The 18,401-nt window shown below is 47.7% G+C and overlaps 1 protein-coding gene across 1 annotated transcript in view; it reads right to left on the reverse strand.

The window, feature by feature from the left end:
- LOC120998305 (gastrula zinc finger protein XlCGF26.1-like) overlaps positions 1-18,401 on the reverse strand; it is a 4,064,644-nt gene that overhangs the window by 1,658,234 nt on the left and 2,388,009 nt on the right. Inside the window, exons 17-20 of the mRNA XM_040428955.1 lie at positions 8,240-8,318; positions 8,051-8,142; positions 2,736-2,814; positions 2,546-2,637 (exon numbers count right to left, since the gene is read on the reverse strand). Coding sequence (XP_040284889.1) covers positions 2,546-2,637; positions 2,736-2,814; positions 8,051-8,142; positions 8,240-8,318 — 342 coding nt within the window. The remainder of the gene's footprint in view (positions 1-2,545; positions 2,638-2,735; positions 2,815-8,050; positions 8,143-8,239; positions 8,319-18,401) is intronic.

Below are 18,401 nucleotides of genomic sequence, written 5' to 3' on the forward strand. Positions count from 1 at the left end.
GAAAAACATTTCCCACATTCTGAACATGAATATGGCTTGCCCCTTGTGTGGATTTTCTTATGTGTAACAAGACTTGGTTTGTCTGTAAAACATTTCCCACATTCTGAACATAAATACGGCCTCTCTCCTGTATGAATTCTCTCATGTCTAACAAGACTCCATTTATCTGAACAATATCTTCCACATTCTGAACATGAATACATCTTCTCTCCTTTGTGTTTTTTCTCATGTATAACCAAATTTAACTTATTTGTAAAACATTTCCCACATTCTGAACATGAATACGGCTTCTCTCCTGTGTGAACTCTCATATGTCTAACAAGTTGTGCATTATCAGGAAAACATTTCCTACATTCAGAACATGTGTATGGCTTCTCTCCTGTATGAGTTTTATGATGTGCAGAAAGACTTGATTTAACTGCAAAACGTTTTCCACATTCTGAACATGAATACGGCTTCTCTCCAGTGTGAGTTCTCTCATGTATAACAAGATTTGATTGATTTGTAAAACACTTCCCACACAATGAACATGAATATGGCTTCTCCCCTGTGTGAATTCTTGCATGTATAACAAGATGCGATTTCAGTGTAAAACATTTGTCACATTCTGAACATGAATACGGCTTCTCTCCTGTGTGAATTCTCTCATGGGTAACGCGTTGTGATCTATTTGCAAAACATTTCCCACATTCTGAACATGAATATGGCTTCTCCCTTGAGTGAATTTTCTCATGGGCAACAAGCCTTGGTTTGTCCCTAAAACATTTCCTACATTCTGAACAGGAGTACATTTTTGCTTCTGTGTGAATTCTTCTGTGCATTAGAAGACCTGAGCGGTATGGAAACTGTTTTCCACATTCCCAGCACTGAAAACTTGTTTCCTCTTTCTGATCTGTACTTGTGGCCCCAATCAGTAAATGGTCAGGAAAAGGTTCCTCACACTTAGCCGGATAATATGACAGATCAGTATTATGAAGTCCAGGATATACATTTCTGGTAATGAGGTTTTCTTGTGATGAGCACTGCACAAGATCTTCATCTTCTACTTTGTAATTCTGTGATAACATGACATTTTCTTCAGAGTTCCTACAAAAATTTTCTGTGAGGATTCAAAATAGATGAAATGATTGTTTTTTAGCCACAGTAGACAAATTTATAACATCCATATTGGTCTAGAAATACAGTTCTTTTTTAGTCAAATACGGAAGTGGACCCTGGAGGAAGATGTCCTTCCTTTATAGTTTCCATTCTATAACATATATCAGTGATGGCGTCCAGGACTCTGCTCTACACTCAGTGATCACTTTTATTATAGAAGCCCAGACCTGATACAACTCAAAAATCTGATAAGCATCGAAACCTTGTCTGGTAACCAGGACTGTCCTCTACCGATTTATTCAGCCCATCTATGCAACTTGGGCATCACTTTTCTTCAAGGATTTATAATAGTGTCTATAGGCTGGAATGACTTTGGTTGTGAGAGCACTGGTCTTTAAAGAGCTGGAGGGAGTGCTTGCATGCACCCTATATGCTGAAGGGACAGGCCTTGTAATTCCAAGTGGTCACAGCACTCAACGGTAACCTGGCTTATATAAGGGTGCACGTCAGGGTTGTGTTCCTTGCTCCACCTCAGGAACCACAGTTGTAATATTTATACCAATAGACAGCACTCCAATTGGTTGATGTGATAATTGGTGAATTTTATTCAGCCGGACATAATGATGCACAATATACAATTATGGCAACGTTTGGGCTAAATTATAGCCCTTTATCAGGACAGGATCTGACCACACACAAGGGAAGCCGGCTTCCCTTGTGTGTGGTCAGATCCTGGCCTGATGAAGGGCTACCATTTAGCTCAAAACGTTGCCATAATTGTACATTGTGCATTATTATGTCCGGCTGAATAAAATTCACTAATTATCACATCAACCAATTGAAGGGACAGGCCTTGCCAGCAAGTGCAGGCTGCAGCCTGCCATAGGAGATGAGACCATGGTTAGACCCACGACAAAGAGGCTGCCGAAGAGCAGAGAATCTGGTCCACTAGAAGAACAGGAGGGCGAGTGGACCAGCATTCACACTCACCTGAAAGAGCAGAGCTGCAGCAGGCATGGGCTGCTGATATAACACTATGTGCAGTCACAACTCCCTCCGCTCCTGCACATAACACAGGGGTCACTGCCCGGAGTGATACTTTACTGGAGCTCTAAGGTGGAGCCTCACCTGAAGAAACCTCCCAATTCCCTTCCTCCATTCATTATTCCATACCTGTGGTCACATGGACTGGAATGTCCTCCTCCACCTCACTCTTACACGGGGGATCGCCCATCATCCGCTCTTCTTCATCCTCCACTTTAATATCAGTCACATCTTCCCCCTGATTTGTCATCTGTAACAATTAGTACAATACAGCAGACAGGTGGGAAATCTAACAGATGAAACAGATGGAAATCTAACTCTAAAGAGACCCCCACAATCTATGACCCCTCTATGACTGCAGGACCCCCCTATATAGATGTGTATAGGGCTCAGCTTCATCTACCTCATGGTTCTCTGGGAGCTTCTCCTCTGGATAGTCCTGGGAATACAGAGGATGAGGACATCTCTCTGGGGGATTTCCTTCTATGAGTCCATCTGTAGGAAACACACAGGGACAGGAGAGATTATTACATGTGATGATGAGATGATGGGAGTAGTATCCGGGTGACCTATGACAGCCCCCCCCTCCTTACACTGCTGATCGCCCCATAAATCCGTCTCCTCTTTTGCTTCTTCTTTAACCTCAACCTTAATATCCATCAGATTTTTATCCTGAACAAGAAAAATGTAAAGTGATCTTTGGTTCAAACATTTTCTGGTCAGATTCTGGGGAGACTTCAGCTCCATTTACCTGATGGTTCTCTGGGAGCTTCTCCTCTGGACAGTCCTGGGAATACAGAGGATGGGGAAATCTCTCGGGGGGATTTCTCCTCCTGGATCCATCTGTGGAGACACAAGCACACAGCGACTGAATACATGGCCTCCTGTAGATCTGTCTATAGATCAGACTCTTCTCTCAGCTCCTTCACTTCTAGGTTTAATAACAATGTTCTGCTCTTCACCAACTTTCTGCTAAACCCAAGCTAATCCATTCAGCCCCCATAGAACTCCCAGGTTTGGAGCTGCTCTTCTATCCAGAGACTCAGCTTTCACTCCTCGCTCAGGGGGATCCATTCTCCACATGTGGAAGACACATAATAATAATAATAACTATTATCTCAGGAGCTTACAATCTACGCGAAGATAGAGGAAACAAAAGAGGAGTGAGTGAAGCCTTTCAGGCATGTCATAGTAGGCTGCCTGTTAAGCCATTCCTGTGGTAGGCAGCTAGTGAAAATTCCATAGACTGCAATAGCAAATTTCTTGAAAATTGTTTAGTCTCCAATTCAGGAGAGAGAGAGAGTGAGAAAACCTAGTATGCTACTCTGGGTTTCTGGGCAAAATATATTCATTGTATGGTGAAACGCATATGTGAAAGTAAAGTGAAATAGAGTCTTGATGAAAATTAAACCTCCTAGCCCTGGTGGCCACAGGTAAGCATTATCCTTCTTGTTTACAAGGTTCTTTATTAAGCTTATCATGCTTAGAACTGAACAACCGTCCTGCTTGAGACTACATGGTGCATAAGGTTTTCTTCAAATTGCCATCTGCTGTCTTAAGCCTCAGACAAACTGCTCTGTGACATATCAGAGAGCCTCACAAGGACAACCAGCACTCAAGAGAACAAGCAAAAAAGACTGGGTAATACATTATGCCTTTGGTGTAACTTCACAGCGTACTTTATCTTACACTTGTGTGGCAGAAATAACCTCGCCACTGGGTTTTGGAGGGGCCTGTTTGCCATACTCTTGCCTCAGGATTATCACCCATATACGAAAACTTTGAAGGAGAAGGCAGACTGGCCAAATCTGCGGAACTGTTTTCGGCAGGAAAGCCATGCTTGTGGTCAGTCAAATGTGACTTTCATGGAATTTGGGAACCCCTGCTCGGATCTGGGTGATTTCTAGATATGTTGTTCGCCCAGATCAGAGCTATCCAGGGATGTATAATTTATGGGGATATGTGGGGCTTCAGGATATTTTCTGTGTTTTTGGGGGAAAATGTGTGTTTTCTGCCTGTGAGTGATTAAGTTAGCCCATTGTGTTTGTTAATTGTATCACAGGCAGAGCCCATTGTGTTTGTTAATTGTATCACAGGCAGAGCCCATTGTGTTTGTTAATTGTATCACAGGCAGAGCCCATTGTGTTTGGTAATTGTATCACAGGCGGGGGGGGGGGGGGGGGCTAATGTAAAAACTGTCTCATTCTTTGACAAGGTCCCCGGGGGGAGTGTCCCTTGCTGGAAGACCTGCATAAAAGGCTGACATGTAGCCCCATTAAAGAGTTCCTGTTTTACCCTCAACATAGAGCCTTGTCTCATGTGTGTGAAGAAAAGGCTGCATCTACACTGGGGAATGCTATACGCTGTATACTCCCCTGGCTATAATCACTGAGCTCTTTTGAGAGTTAGCTCCTGCATCGCTCTCTGAAGGAAGAGAGGTTCACCCACTGGAACCTGGAAGCCTTGTCGTAGGTCCAGGGTGGATAGAAGACTGCGAGATCCCAGCCAAGCTGCGGCGGTTTGTGGGGTCGGCAGTGCTTCCGGTGTCAAGTGGAGTGCTTGGAGTCCTCGGGAAGCACTAGGAGCATCCATCAACGGAGGTACCCAGTCAGGGTGCCAGGAGATCTGTTACAACTTGTGCCATCACTGCGGGCATTATCTTTCCCAGTGCATTAGGAAAACCAACATAATCATAAGCTTCTCATATTCATGCTACCAAAGGTCATGATGGTGTTGTGCGCGATAGATCCTTGTTACACCCCTGGCATATTCATAGCTTCCATGTCAAGCCTTTCCTCATATAGCAGACTATTCCACATATTTAGCCAGCTCTCGAATTTCATAATCAATTTTGGGAAATCAGAGGTATTAAACATCACCCTAGAGGAAGAGGAAGCACAGTTCCTATGGCAGGACTCACATATTACCTGCCTTGGAATTAATCTACCAAATGATCTTTCCAAGATATTCATCCTAAATGATCTGCCTCTAATCAGTCAAGTGAGTACTGGCCAAGAGTAAAATACCATTCCTTTCTTGGGTAGGTAGAAAAATTTTCTTGCCACCTTTATCCTGGCGAAATGTTCATATACACTGCTCAAAAAAATAAAGGGAACACAAAAATAACACATCCTAGATCTGAGTTAATTAAATATTCTTCTGAAATACTTTGTTCTTTACATAGTTGAATGTGCTGACAACAAAATCACACAAAAATAAAAAAAGGAAATCAAATTTTTCAACCCATGTAGGTCTGGATTTGGAGTCACACTCAAAATTAAAGTGGAAAAACACACTACAGGCTGATCCAACTTTGATGTAATGTCCTTAAAACAAGTCAAAATGAGGCTCAGTAGTGTGTGTGGCCTCCACGTGCCTGTATGACCTCCCTACAATGCCTGTGCATGCTCCTGATGAGGTGGCGGACGGTCTCCTGAGGGATCTCCTCCCAGACCTGGACTAAAGCATCTGCCAACTCCTGGACAGTCTGTGGTGCAACGTGACGTTGGTGGATAGAGCGAGACATGATGTCCCAGATGTGCTCAATTGGATTCAGGTCTGGGGAACGGGCGGGCCAGTCCATAGCATCAATGCCTTCGTCTTGCAGGAACTGCTGACACACTCCAGCCACATGAGGTCTAGCATTGTCTTGCATTAGGAGGAACCCAGGGCCAACCGCACCAGCATATGGTCTCACAAGGGGTCTGAGGATCTCATCTCGGTACCTAATGGCAGTCAGGCTACCTCTGTCGAGCACATGGAGGGCTGTGCGGCCCTCCAAAGAAATGCCACCCCACACCATTACTGACCCAATGCCAAACCGGTCATGCTGGAGGATGTTGCAGGCAGCAGAATGTTCTCCACGGCGTCTCCAGACTCTGTCACGTCTGTCACATGTGCTCAGTGTGAACCTGCTTTCATCTGTGAAGAGCACAGGGCGCCAGTGGCGAATTTGCCAATCTTGGTGTTCTCTGGCAAATGCCAAACGTCCTGCACGGTGTTGGGCTGTAAGCACAACCCCCACCTGTGGACGTCGGGCCCTCATATCACCCTCATGGAGTCTGTTTCTGACCGTTTGAGCAGACACATGCACATTTGTGGCCTGCTGGAGGTCATTTTGCAGGGCTCTGGCAGTTCCCCTCCTGTTCCTCCTTGCACAAAGGCGGAGGTAGCGGTCCTGCTGCTGGGTTGTTGCCCTCCTACGGCCTCCTCCACGTCTCCTGATGTACTGGTCTGTCTCCTGGTAGCGCCTCCATGCTCTGGACACTACGCTGACAGACACAGCAAACCTTCTTGCCACAGCTCGCATTGATGTGCCATCCTGGATAAGCTGCACTACCTGAGCCACTTGTGTGGGTTGTAGACTCCGTCTCATGCTACCACTAGAGTGAAAGCACCGCCAGCATTCAAAAGTGACCAAAACATCAGCCAGGAAGCATAGGAACTGAGAAGTGATCTGTGGTCACCACCTGCAGAACCACTCCTTTATTTGGGGTGTCTTGCTAATTGCCTCTAATTTCCACCTGTTGTCTATCCCATTTGCACAACAGCACGTGAAATTGATTGTCACTCAGTGTTGCTTCCTAAGTGGACAGTTTGATTTCACAGAAGTGTGATTGACTTGGAGTTACATTGTGTTGTTTAAGTGTTCCCTTTATTTTTTTGAGCAGTGTATTATGCCTGTAACCCCTGTTCACCTGTTCCTCTCCTTTTTCTGACGTGTTAAGATCTTATTCTCCAAGCTTCTATGGAAAACCTCCCTTCCTCAAGCTGCATACAAGATTCTTGGTTCAGACATCAGGGAGGAATTAACTGAGCATGTCTGGCATTATCCACTGCCCTCATGTTCAAAACGCGTAGGTATGGTTTTTAATCATTGTACAAGATGTTTTTGAAGATTTGTCAATAAAGAACTGAAGTTTTTACAGACAGCTAAAGATTTATCGTTTTTGAATCTGTCCACTGACAATACCATACCTGACAAAATATTCCCCACTCCCAACACATTCCAAGCCTTTGTGTGATTTATTACAATCCTATACAATTTCCTCCCTGCTTGATGATGGCAAAATCCCTTCTCGGGAACGACTTTCAATCCGGCTCAGCACCATCACTTTTAATTTCCTACAGGATTCCCATTTCTATAAAGTATGCCACCAATTCCTGACAACCAACACTGCATTCTGACAACTCACACTATTCACTACCCTCCCAATGCGAAAAGCAATATCCAAAGTTTACAAACTATTAATTACCTCTACACCCCCCTCTTATATCTCAGCATGGGAGGAAGAATTAGGTACTACTTTCAGAGGCACATCAGATACTCAACAGATCACAGGCGCCCCCTATCACCATGGATTGTGGAGCTTAGGTGGTTAGACTGGGTTTTCTCAGACCCCGGCCATTACTGCAGTCGTTCATTGCAGCCAGTGCCCCCCACAACCTGATGCTAAGCCGAGTGTTCAGCCTGGAGCATGAGAGGACGGAGAGAAGAGCTCGGAGAGGATGTCTATGTGCAGTCACAGCTCCCTCCGCTCCTGCACATAACACAGGGGTCACTGCCCGGAGTGCTACTTTACTGCAGCTCTAACGTGGAGCCTCACCTGAAGAAACCTCCCAATTCCCTTCCTCCATTCATTATTCCATACCTGTGGTCACATGGACTGGAATGTCCCCCTCCACCTCACTCTTAAACGGGGGATCGCCCATCATCCGCTCTTCTTCATCCTCCACTTTAATATCAGTCAGATCTTCCCCCTGATTTGTCATCTGTAACAATTCAGTACAATACAGCAGACAGGTGGGAAATTTAACAGATCCACATAAGAGACCCCCACAATCTATGACCCCACTATGACTGCAAGACCCCCCTATATAGATGTGTATAGGGCTCAGCTCCATCTACCTGATGGTTCTCTGGGAGCTTCTCCTCTGGACAGTCCTGGGAATACAGAGGACGGGGACATCTCTCAGGGGGATTTCCTTCTAGGAGTCCATCTGTAGGAAACACACAGGGACAGGAGAGATTATTACATGTGATGATGAGATGATGGTAGTAGTATCCAGGTGACCCATGACAGCCCCCCCTCCTTACACTGCTGATCGCCCCATAAATCCATCTCCTCTTCTTCTTCATCTTTAACCTCAACCTTAATATCCATCAGATTTTCATCCTAAAGAAGAGAAATGTAAAATGGTCTTTGGTTCAATCTCTTTCTGGTCAGATTCTGAGGAGACTTCAGCTCCATCTACCTGATGGTTCTCTGGGAGCTTCTCCTCTGGACAGTCCTGGGAATACAGAGGATGGGGACATCTCTTGGGAGGATTTCTCCTCCTGGATCCATCTGTGGAGACACAAGCACACAGTGACTGAATACATGACCTCCTGTAGATCCATCTATAGATCAGACTCTTCTCTTATCTCCTTCACTTCTAGGTTTAGTGATCAGGGCCTAAATAACAATGTTCTGCTCCTCAACAACTTTCTGCTAAACTCCAAGATAAACCAGTCACCCCACATTAAAATCCCAGGCCTGGAGCTGCTCTTCCATCCAGAGATTCGGCTTTCACTCCTTGCTCAGGGGATTTATTCTCTGCAGACGGAAGCCAACTAATAATAAACCTGGTGACAAGAGCTTACAATCTATGAGGAGACAAAGGTGACACAAGAAGACTGAGGACCCTGATCACAAGATACAAGAGAAATTTGAAATTGTGGGGCTCTGATCCATTGCTATGACACCCTTGGGCCTTGTGATCTCCCACAGGATAGGGGATATCAGAACGGTGGAGGTCCATTCAGTTCAGGGGTCTCCGAGGGGGCCCCAGTTCTTGCAATCAGTGTGGGCCCCAGTGGTAGGAACCTCACCAATCTAATAGCTATACAATATCCTGCAGATAGAGATAACGTCTCACAACTGGAATACCCCTTCAATGACAGAGTGTTTCCCAGCGGTGAGGCTTGTGGTAAGATGAGGGAATTCTTATGGAGAGGAGGTCAAGGAGAAAGTGACAGAATCCACCAGACGATGACAGGATCTGCAGGAGGCAGTGAGAGGCTCCATGTGATGGTGGACCGCTGCAGACACTCAAGGGAAGCATCAGGCGGCCATTGCTTGGTCTTTACCCCTGAAGGGCGGCGGATTCTACAGCCTAATGTTGCGCCAACTGCCCCCAACTCAGACTTACTTCTAAGTCCTCCACACAAGACGGAGAAAATGACAGACTGTCTGAACTTGGTCCGGTCACACCTGTGTGGTAAGCAGTGTAGATCCTGCCTCTTATTTGTGCACCACAGGCTGCTCCATCTGCACCACCAGCCCTCACCTTCTCCTGCACCACAGGCTGCTCCATCTGCACCACCAGCCCTCATCTTCTCCTGACCACAGGCTTCTCCATCTGCACCAGCAGCCCTCACCTTCTCCTGCATCACATGCTGCTCCATCTGCACCACCAGCCCTCACCTTCTCCTGACCACAGGCTGCTCCAGGTCCACCACAAGCCCTCACCTTCTCCTGCACCACCAGCCCTCACCATCTCCTGCACCACAAGCTGCTCCATCTGCACCACCGTCCCTCACCTTCTCCTGCACCACAGGCTGCTCCATCTGCACCACCAGCCCTCACCTTCTCCTGCACCATAGGCTGCTCCATCTGCACCACCAGCCCTCACCTTCTCCTGCACCACGGGCTGCTCCATCTGCACCACCAGCCCTCACCTTCTCCTGCACCACAGGCTGCTCCATCTCCACCACCAGCCCTCACCTTCATCTGCACCACCAGCCCTCACCTTCATCTGCACCACCAGCCCTCACCTTCATCTGCACCACCAGCCCTCACCTTCTCCTGCACCACAGGTTGCTCCATCTGCACCACCAGCCCTCACCTTCTCCTGCACCACAGGCTGCTCCATCTGCACCACCAGCCCTCACCTTCTCCTGCACCACAGGCTGCTCCATCTCCACCACCAGCCCTCACCTTCATCTGCACCACCAGCCCTCACCTTCTCCTGCACCACAGGCTGCTCCATCTGCCCCACCAGCCCTCACCTTCTCCTGCACCACAGGCTGCTCCATCTCCACCACCAGCCCTCACCTTCTCCTGCACCACAGGCTGCTCCATCTGCACCACCAGCCCTCACCTTCTCCTGCACCACAGGCTGCTCCATCTGCACCACCAGCCCTCACCTTCTCCTGCACCACAGGCTGCTCCATCTCCACCACCAGCCCTCACCTTTATCTGCACCACCAGCCCTCACCTTCTCCTGCACCACAGGCTGCTCCATCTGCACCACCACCCCCCACCTTCTCCTGCACCACAGGCTGCTCCATCTGCACCACCAGCCCTAACCTTCTCTGGCCCTGATTAGGATTACTCCGCTCCGCACTGTTCCTATAGCCTTCACTGCTTTAAGGGGTTCTCTGGGCTACAGATATGGATGTCACTGATCTCAGATGGGGGATCTGACACCTGACACCCTACTGATCAGCTGTGGAGAGGCTGCAGAACTGGGGCAAGTACTGTGGGTCCTTCCATGATGACGTCACATGACCTCCGCACAGCTCAGTCTGAGGCCGCAGTAATCTGTGGCCCCTTCAGCCGATTAGCGAGGGCCCAGGGAGTCACTCATTATCTCTAAAAGTCCCATAGAGATGAATAGAGTGGAAGCACGTGTGACCACGGGGCCCCTGCTTTGGTTATTGTTGGGGCCCCAGCAGTCAGACCTCCACTGAGGAGACGCTTATCTCCTGTCTTGTGTATAGGGGGTAAATCTATGTAATGGGACCTCCCCCTTAAAGGGGTTGTTCTCCCCTGGGGACTTTTTCTGCAGACCCAGTGGTGTGGTCGGACCGGCAGTGGGAATTATACTCCCGGATCCCCGCCTCTACATTCTATTGTTCCCCCGCCGGCTTTGCAGGTCCCGGGTCCCTAACATCCAGATTGATGCAGGTGAAGAGCCTGCTGCAGCCAACAACTCAGCAGGGAGGTGTGCCCCCAGGAGCTGCAGCAGAACACGGGATCCCGGCCATGACAGACCTTTATATGTGGAGACCAGGAATATAGTGGGGGGAGCAGGTAAGTGCACCTCTCACAGGAACAGCCAGGGGGGGCTGTGAACACACAATGTGTCTCCTCTTACCCATTGATATGAGAGGATCCTCCATCCTGACTGCTCCCCAAAACTCTCACTTCTGCATGGAGAGAAAAAGGAGATGAAGGACCTGTGATGACGTCATCATCATGTGATCAGGAGGGTGTGGAGCTCCACAGTGGAGAGAAGTGGTGGTGAAGGACCTGTGATGATGTCACCGTCATGTGATATGAGGGGGGGCAGAGCTCTGCAATAAAAGGAGAAGGGGTGGGGAAGGACCTGTGATGTCACTGTCATGTGATATGAGGGGGCGGAGCTCGATAGTGGAGAGAAGTAGTGGGGAAGTACCTGTGATGATGTCACCATCATGTGCTCTGAGAGGGCGAAGCTGAGCAGTAGGAGGCTTTATCACAGGCGGTGCAGCTGGAACAGCAGGTAGACGGCGGGTTCTGCTCTGCAGGTTCTGAGCTCGGCAGGGCGGCCTTAGGTACATAGCGCCCTGTGTCAGATATCTTTTTGGTGCCCCCGCCACCGCCTCTGAAACCATTATAGGGAATTAAATACACTAAATCAAAAGTATCAATTTTAGAATGTAGATTAATTGTATGGAGAATAGCATGCACAGCTAATACTTTTCCCATCTGGGATGAACAGGATATGCCATAAATGTCCAATGTTGTCCCACCTCTGGGGCCCTGAAGTGAATGGAGAGCAAGAAGCAGATGTGTGGCCACCACTCCGTTTACTGCTGTGGGTATTCCAAAAATAGCTGCCCAATGTCTCAGAAGTCATAGAAGTAGCGAATGAGAGGATGTGCTACAGAATACTAGAAGTGGTACCATACCAAACCCATTACATAAGTACAGCATCAGAACCAAACCCATTACATAAACCCAGTACCAGAACTAAGCTCATTACATAAATACAGCATCAGAACCAAGCCCATTGTCACGGTGTGGAGCAGTGTCACAGTTGTGGCCGTGTAGGCTGGCTGCATGCCCTCTCGCATACTGGCTGCAGGCTGACTGCTTTGTATGCTGGTTGCTTGGGGCTGTGTGCTGGCTGCGATGTCTTGTGTGAACTGTGGCCTGTGTTTGTGTGTACTCCCCGTGTCTGCATCACTGAGGTTGGATTCACTTGTGATTGTATGTTCTGTGCTTCTTGTTAATCCTGGTTCTGATGAGGTTAACATTCCCTGATCTGTTCCTGGGTGTGGCTTATTAGGTGCCCTCCTTATACTACCTGTGAGCTGTGGGGCTTGGGTCAGTCTATCTTCTGGCTTGCTGGGTGTTGCACCTTGTTGCTCACCCAGGAGGTCAGTCTGCCTTGTGCCTCACTGGGTGTAGCCCCTTGCTGCTGACCCAGGGGGTTTTGCCATCTGCCCTTGTTTGTGGTGTCGCCTGGTAATGCATACTTTCATGTGCCGGAGGCCCAAGGCAGACCTCCCACACGTAGTGCAAACAGGACACAGGCAAGATTCAGACCAGGGATCAAACAGTAGAGACATGCAGGTTAGCCAATAGTGGTAGCCCTACCACAGAACCAAGTGCACCGGCAGACCAGAGGCAAAACCCAGAGGGCGGAGAGCTAGTGAGCCCCTTACTTCACAGAGCCCCTGGTGGTGGGGATGAACTGGGCCGAGGGCTCACTGGTCGCACCTCCAGGAAGGTCCCGGTACACTTGGCTGCTACCTGCGGAGAACCACGGACAACAGGACTGGAACCTAAACAAAACATCGGACATGGAACAGACAAAAAACGGGAACCAGCACAGAAGCAGATGCCTGGACCCCAAGCAAATGGAAGCAAAGACACAGAACACAGGCTCGGGCAACAGATCACAGAACTCAGATCCAGGCAACAGAATAACATCAGCACCATCACAGGACAGGTGGGAAGCCACAAACACAGGCCACAGTTCACACACACCACCGCAGCCAGCATGCGGCCCCAAGCAACCAGCATACACAGGTTTCGGCCTGCAGCCAGTACGCGAGAGGGCATGCAGCCAGCCTACAAGGCCACTACTGTCACAGTGAACCGCACAGTTACACCCATTATATAAGTACAGCACCAGAACCAAGCTCATTACATAAATACAGCACCAGAACCAAGCTAATTACATTTGTGGTCACTCACGAAAAGAAGGACTCCTACCTGCTGGGTTAGCTAAAGCGGTTAGAGTTATGCCGAAACCGCGACGTTGAAGGGATAGCTGAAGGAGGCCAAAAAACAACAACAATTCCTTTTCATTCCAGAAGGCTACAAAGATTTATTCATAACACCAAATTCTGACAAGCAAGATTCATTTCAGTATATGGACAAGGAATGTAGCGGCTGAAACAGGACGAACGCCAACGACCTAGTCTTTTGATTACATGTACTGGAACCCGATTCTTTGAAGCGGCAGATGCCGCCCCTATGCGAAAAGAATGCCCGGATATTGAGGACGGGTCTACTGCAAGATTGGTTAGTAAAACTCGAATATGGGTTATGAATTGGGGACAGGTAAGGTGAGTGTTGTCGAATGGTAGTAAAGGACTGTCGGGCGGCTTGTTCGGCAGAGAGGACAGAAGCTGTTGCAGCACGCGCACGGGGCACCAATGATGAGAGGTCGGGAAGTAAAACACCTGGGTTGGGGGGCCTACCTGAGAGGTCTTAGTGGTGAGTAGCGAGAGTATGAAACCATCTCGGGAAGCCAAGAGCTGACCGAGAGTGACGTATCTGCTACTGTTAGCCGGGGATGTAAACTCGGCCGGTCTCAAAAACCCATAAAAGGCCAGGTACATGGCAGCTTTAATTACCAAACTATGCAGGGCACCGAATGGTTTCTTGTCTAACAGGTCGGAAAGGTTGCGAAAAATCTGGCCAGTGACGGGTAGTCGGCGAGTGCGAGTCTCGCTGTCGCTTTTCTCGAGACCCTTCAGAGTAGCTTTAACGGCATGGATTGAAAACAGCGAACCTGGCTGGGTGAAACTCATAGCTCTAAAATGTTGCACCCCTGCGACGTAGGACTTGACCGTGGTGTGAGATAATTTCAAACTGGTGTGACAGTAACCTATGAACGCCAGGATGTACTGAACAAACCCGGTGTCACCTTGCAGACATGAGTCCTGAAATTTCTGGAAGGCTCTCCAACCTGTCTGGTAGGCTCTGGCTGTATTGGACGAGAGGGACTTGACTAATAGTGACCGAGCGGTAGCGAGATGAGCTTCTATGGAAGGGTCAGAGCAGCGTATGGAGGGACTGGGCTCCCGATGGCGTCTGCTTCTGGACAGATCTGTGAAAAGAGGGTAAAATTAAAACGAGATAACGCGTAGGCTGCTGCATTGTGGTTCCCAGCTATATGTGAAGCTATGTAACGGAACTGGTGTTGTAATGACAGAAGGACCAGGCGCCTAAGAAATAACATGACATATGGAGACTTAGAAGATCTACTATTGAGAATCTCGATGACGGCTGCATTATCGGACACGAAGGACACAGTCTGACCCGACCAACTTTGACCCCAGGTATAGGATGCTGCAACTAAGGGGTAGAGTTCAAACACTGCTGACGTACGAAAAAACCCAGGGATGGAACTAACTTCGATTGGCCATCTGTCTGCTAACCAATGGTTGCCAAAAATAGCTGCGAAACCTGTATTGGCAGCGGGTCGGACAAAACTACGGGGGAGTTGTCGGATATCGTGGGAACAAAGAGTGATATACCATTCCATTGCGTGAGGAATTGATCCCACATGTTCAAGTCAGCCACGACCATATCGTCCAGGCCTATGCTGCTATCCTGTGAAGGGGCTGTAGGAAGGAGTGAAAGTAAACGAGACACAAATGCCCTGCCTTGCGGAATTATGCGCATCGCAAAATTCAGCATGCCTAACAGAGACTGTAGCTGTACTATCTTAAACACTCTAGTTGACGTGAAATTATGAACGACTTCCCTGATTCTCTGTAATTTGTCCCTTGGCAACCTGGCAACCATGTTCTGGGTGTCCAATACTATACCAAGGAATGTGATGACTGCGGAGGGACCTTCCACTTTCTTGGAAGAGACAGGAACCCCCAATTGTCTGAAACACTCCAGTAGCAAATTAAGGTCTTTGGGGGGAGCATCAGGACGCTCAATAATTAAAAAATCATCCAGGTAGTGAATAATATTGTTACAGTGGAATTCATGGACTAAAATCCAGTGGAGAGCCTTGGCCAACTGGTCAAATAACCATGGGCTACTCTTAGACCCGAATGTAAGATTGGAAGCAAAATAATAAAGGCCCCTCCATTTGACACCATACCACTGCCAGAAGGACGGTTTGATCGGTAGTAATTTGAAGGCGTCTGCAATATCAGCTTTAGAAAGGATGGTGCCGGGACCTAACTGTAAGATAAGAGCGATGGCTTGATCTATGGTGGCATATCTCATACTAACTTCTTCTGATGGAATTAGAGAGTTGATGCTAGGTATGGGGGTACCATGCGGGGCGGATAGGTCGATAATCAACCTCTCTTTGTTACTGAATTTACCGAACACAACTCCTATCGGGCTGATTCTCCACCGTTCAAAGGGTGATGACGAAAGAGGGGCCTATCAGGAAACCTTTGACTAATTCCGCTGAGATTAATCTATCGGAGACATCGGGGTGATGGTCAGCGGACTGTAAGTTCCTGCACTCGTGTATAGACTCTGGAAGGGCCACCATCCCGGTGTGGAAACCGAACATAAACCCTGTACTAAGGAACTCCACGAAGCCTGGGTCAGGATACCTGCATAAGAACTGCTGCAACCGAACTATATTTACAACACACATGTAATTATTATCTGATTTTAATGAACAGACTACTTTAGGGTGGGCTCTGAAGCAGTTAGTACATATGTGTAGCAAGCGGCACTGACTGAAGTTATAGGATGCGTAGTTAAAATTATTGCAAATCTGTGACCTGCCGAGTAGTTTGATGGGTCTACCCAGCTTGTCAACTAAACTGGAAGATCTGTGTGAATCGGACGGGCCGGGAACAGGACCTTTAGAACTGGACCCCTCACTTGGAGCAGCCTTATGACACCACACAGTAGAATGGTAAATTGATTGGCACAGGGAGCACGATGGTGCCTTAAGCCCGACGAAATGCCTACAAAATATCTCCGTATCAATATTAGCCCAGTTTGTGAGAAACTGGAACTGACCCAAAGTGGCAGCTGCCTTGGCCGAGAAAGAACAATGGTAGTCGTAGAAGGAACTACCACCATACTTGTATCCCAACTCCGTTATTCTAAATAAATACAAATCAAGTTCTTCCCTTCTCTCAGGATGAACTGAACAGATTATGTCTCTGTATAAACTAAATGCAAGAACAAACTCAGGTACCGTGAGCTTCCGGTTCAGCCTGTGGTCCCGGCCTTTCAGGATCACTGACACATCCCCACAAGCAACTACCCTACTATCAGAAAGATCCCGGGTAGCGACCAGTAAAGATGCTAGATTGACATCCCTACCTTCCAGGATGTCCTTCTTTAGATTAGCAGGAACAAAATGTGCCGGCATAATTTTGGGCGCTGTCACAGAGACACCTGCCCCTGTCGCCATAGATATGGACGGAACAGCGGCATCGATGGTCTGCGGAGTAGTGACAGAACTACGAGACTCAACCGCTTCCAACCTGGTTTGCACATCCGTGACAGATGAAGTCAAGTTATTCAACATAAGATGGATTTGTGTCAGAGAATTCTGAACTGTGATCATGGAGACGTCTTCCTGCTGCTGAGGGCCTGAGTTAACGACCAGTAACCGGTATAACTCGGCCTTCCTAGCAGCAGCGCGATACGAAATACCCCTTCTGGACAACTCCGCCATCAGCCTAGGGACGGTCCAACTGCGAAGAGACGACACACTGCCCCCTTCTGACATCCTGGCGGGGTTCTCGTCGACCGAAGCCTCCATTATGTCTGAAGCACGTGACATACCCTGTGGATACAGTATGCACAAATCAAACGCTGACTGTCAACCGACACTGGGACCATGTGACGTGAGCTGTGAGCAGGCCGAGACCCATGCAACTGTGAAGAATACATGTGAAAAGGGACGAGAGGACCTGAGACAAGGAGAAGCGATAGCTGAACCTAGAACACCCCAGTGATTGGTGAGTCTGACGGTGGCACAACTGACCCACTACCAGATGGAGAGAATGGAATAGTAACACGACATAGCTACTGCCATACTGTACCCTGATGGTTGAACAACGTGCAGAATATATTTTGAAGAAGGACGACACAGATCCTGGAATAAAATCACATGTATGATCCTTGCGTACGACATACCGCCAGGCGTAGAGGCGTGCGACCAACAATACGGAGATCCTCTAACTAGCACTGAACAAGTATGTCGCCCCCTCCCCCTCCTCTTATGTTAGGGTCAGAACCGACCCGTTTTCAGGTTTTGAATGTCTATAAGTATCACATAAATTTGTTTATTGCATCAAGATTTTTTTACTTTGTCAGGAACCTCTATTTAAACAATGTAATAGAAAAAGAATCCTTTTCACTAAATTATAAAATACTGTGGTGAAAATTAAGACGTTTATGGTGTTAGGGTCAATTCTGACCCAGTTATAATATAGGATTATAGGACACTAATAAGTCATAAACACTCTCTCTGCTTAGTAACACTGACAGCCGATCACCTCTCAACCCTGTGAGCTGTAGTTAGGGAAGGGCCGATCTCTTTGCCTGCTTGTCTGCTTCTCTAAATAAAGTAAAGAAACATAGGACCAATACATTTCCGAGTTGCTGACTTGCAGAGTAATCATCTCCAATATGCAGCATGCAAGAGTGAGATGCAAAAACAAGCTATGCATGGAACCTACAGATTTACACCGGCAAACCCGAAAGTGGCATCCCTGAGAAAAAACAAGGACAACGTGTAGTCCTTGATTTGACTACTGGACTGCGGAGTCACAATATCACGTGTGACAATTTTTTTTACCAGCTATGACCTTGGACAAGAACTTCTCAGGAGGAAACTCACCATGGTAGGCACAATAAAAAAAAATAAACCTGAGCTGCACACTGAAATTTTGCAGGTGAAGGACAGAGCTCCACTTTCTTCAAAATTTGCTTTTACAGACACCACCACTGTTGTTTCATATTGTCCAAAAAAATAAATAAAAAATAAGATAC

Source organism: Bufo bufo, chromosome 4 (assembly GCF_905171765.1).
Source record: "Bufo bufo chromosome 4, aBufBuf1.1, whole genome shotgun sequence".
In the NCBI taxonomy this organism is placed as follows: domain Eukaryota; kingdom Metazoa; phylum Chordata; class Amphibia; order Anura; family Bufonidae; genus Bufo; species Bufo bufo.